General features: G+C 45.9%; 1 protein-coding gene across 1 annotated transcript; it reads left to right on the top strand.

Moving 5' to 3' along the window:
- The first annotated feature begins 696 nt into the window (after positions 1 to 696).
- On the top strand, positions 697 to 1,968 carry LOC120025662 (prolactin-releasing peptide receptor-like). Its single transcript, XM_038970212.1, has 2 exons — positions 697 to 1,148; positions 1,332 to 1,968. The coding sequence occupies exons 1-2, from the start codon at positions 697 to 699 to the stop codon at positions 1,966 to 1,968; spliced, it is 1,089 nt and encodes a 362-aa protein (XP_038826140.1).
- The last annotated feature ends 717 nt before the right edge of the window (positions 1,969 to 2,685 follow it).

Below are 2,685 nucleotides of genomic sequence, written 5' to 3'. Positions count from 1 at the left end.
TAATTGGCCATGCATGCACTTATACTATAAGATATTTTTGTAGAAAATTCTTTATGTTTCAAAAGAGCTTCCCCTCCCCAAAACTCGTTTCCCGAAAGCATTTGGAATACTGTGCAGCTGAGTCTATCTGAAGGGTTGGGAACATTTTCTCAATCACTCCAGAGCTAATTCACTTTAATAGACATAGCCTGTAGTGTGTAGCAAGCCCCACACTACAGGCATGTTCTGATTGATTAAAGTAGTCATGGATCTTTTTTGGATTATTTGATTGATTAGGATCCCCATAAAGCAAAGGTTTGCTGTTCACTTGCGCTGTATAAGATGAAGGGAGTTCCATGCACTCATGGCTCTGTATAATACTGTAAGTTTCCTTCAATTTGTTCTGGACCTGGGGACTATCATACTCGTAACCAATCATCGAAAGGAAAAAGTCCTATAAAAGCAAAAGTAAAAGTCAGTTTGGTTTTGTTGATGAAGATATACTGTACATTAACGTACGATCTACTGTATATCATTCACATGTTTGAATGCCATTCATTTCCAGTTATGATAAATATACCGGTAGTTAAAATACATTTTTGCTTATTGTTTGTCACAAAAATTTTCCCAACCTCTGTGCTCTGACTCTTGCAGGGTAAGGTGCTAAGAGGCTGCTACTCAGGGCTCCCTATTGCTTTGCGGTTAATCAGATACAGTATGGACGGCAGTGGCAGTGGCTGGACTGGGGGTCTGCTGCCCTCTGTAAGCGAGAAGACAACAGAGGGGCACTCAGTCTTTGAGATGGCTGTTCAGAATGACTCGGCCAACCACAGCTCCTTGTTTGCAGACGTGGCTCTGCTGCAGAGCTTCAAGCTGCTCATCATCCCCTGCTACTCCCTGGTGGTGGTGGTGGGTGTGTTGGGGAACTACCTGTTGCTCTACGTCATCTGCCGCACTCGCAAGATGCACAATGTCACCAACTTCTTCATAGGGAACCTGGCCTTCTCAGACATGCTGATGTGTGTGACCTGTGTACCCTTCACCCTGGCCTATGCATTCAACACTCGTGGCTGGGTGTTTGGGAGGTTCATGTGCTACCTGGTGTTCCTGATCCAGCCGGTTACCGTCTATGTGTCTGTCTTCACCCTCACCGCCATCGCTGTTGACAGGTGAGTGTACCCACTTTGACTCGAGAGAACGAAAAAAGTCCATGGGTTTTCAAAGGGCAGTTTCAAATGAACTGTGAAAATAAAAATAAATAAAATAATGACGTTGTAATTGTTGATCTATATCTATGATTTTTTTTTTCTCAATTCATTCAAATGAATACTGCTGTGCACTTTCCCTGCCAGGTACTACGCCACTGTGCATCCTCTGAAGAAGCGCACCTCTGTGTCCACCTGTGCTTACGTCCTGTCAGGGATCTGGCTGCTGTCCTGTGGCCTGGTGGCTCCGGCCGTGGCCCACACGTACCACGTGGAGTTCAGAGAGGAGGGCCTCACTATCTGTGAGGAGTTCTGGCTGGGACAGGAGAAGGAGAGGCTAGCCTACGCCTACAGCACCCTGCTGGTTACCTACATCCTGCCACTCTCCGCTGTCTGCGCCTCCTATCTCTGCATCTCTTTCAAGCTGAGGAACTGCGTGGTGCCGGGACATCGGTCCCGAGACCAGGCAGAGGCACAGCGAGCCCGAAAGCGAAAGATCTTCCGTCTGGTGGCGTTAGTGGTGGCGGCCTTCGGGGTGTGTTGGCTGCCCATCCATGTGTTCAACGTGCTGCGTGACATCGATATCCGCCTAATTAACAAGCGCCACTTCCTGCTCATTCAGCTGCTGTGCCACCTGTGTGCCATGAGCTCCTCCTGCTGTAACCCCTTCCTGTATGCCTGGCTGCACGACCGCTTTCGCGCTGAGCTGCGCAAGATGTTCACCTGCCACCACCGCATCGGCATCCCCACCAACCACTGTGCTATGGCCAGTGTGGTCCTCTGACTGCGCAGGGACAAGGAGATAGAAGAGACACAAGGCCTCTGATACCTGTGTAAGCATGTTGTAGGTCCAAATTCCTGATAATGTTCATGTTTGTTGGTGACCTAATGTAGACATAACAAGAGATCATCATTAACAATACAGGTAATCTTGGACTTACAGCTGATTATAGAGATATGAGGTGGTTTCCTCATTGTTCATAAGTAAACAAATCAATTGAACATAAATTAGGTGATTGACTGGAAATAATCAATAAATGAGTAGATTGAACAACAATAAGAAGAAGGTGAAATTCAAGAGACAAAAAGAGCAAGAGATGAGAGAGAGAGAGAGAGAGAGAGAGAGAGAGAGAGAGAGAGAGAGAGAGAGAGAGAGAGAGAGAAAGAGAGAGGGGAGAAAAGTGGCAGGAACTTTCCGTTTGAAGTTTTGGAATATAAAAGGCAATTATGCATACAGTCAATGTTCAACTAATCTCAGTTACCCAGAAGTAAAATTCTAGCGAAAGTTGTTACTTCCTGTCAATCTGTCCACGAGAGATTGTTTAACACAAGGAGAACAGTAGCAAACAGGAAAATCTGAATACACAAAATGTTGTCAATGCTCATAAGAGGTCTTGTAAATAATACCATTAGTTAAGTAATCATCACAGTAGTTGCTACAGGAAGTCATCTTCCATTCATCCAGATGGACAGCTGTCTGCTGAGGTTAGAGCGCAGCACT

Source organism: Salvelinus namaycush, chromosome 31 (assembly GCF_016432855.1).
Source record: "Salvelinus namaycush isolate Seneca chromosome 31, SaNama_1.0, whole genome shotgun sequence".
In the NCBI taxonomy this organism is placed as follows: Eukaryota; Metazoa; Chordata; class Actinopteri; order Salmoniformes; family Salmonidae; genus Salvelinus; species Salvelinus namaycush.
This window is presented reverse-complemented; position numbering and strand designations above follow the sequence as displayed.

Coding starts and splice junctions, on each gene's coding strand:
- LOC120025662 (XM_038970212.1), top strand. CDS start 697: ATGGACGGCAGTGGCAGTGGCTGGACTGGGGGTCTGCTGCCCTCTGTA. Junction 1,149..1,331: donor ACCGCCATCGCTGTTGACAG/GTGAGTGTACCC, acceptor TTTCCCTGCCAG/GTACTACGCCACTGTGCATC.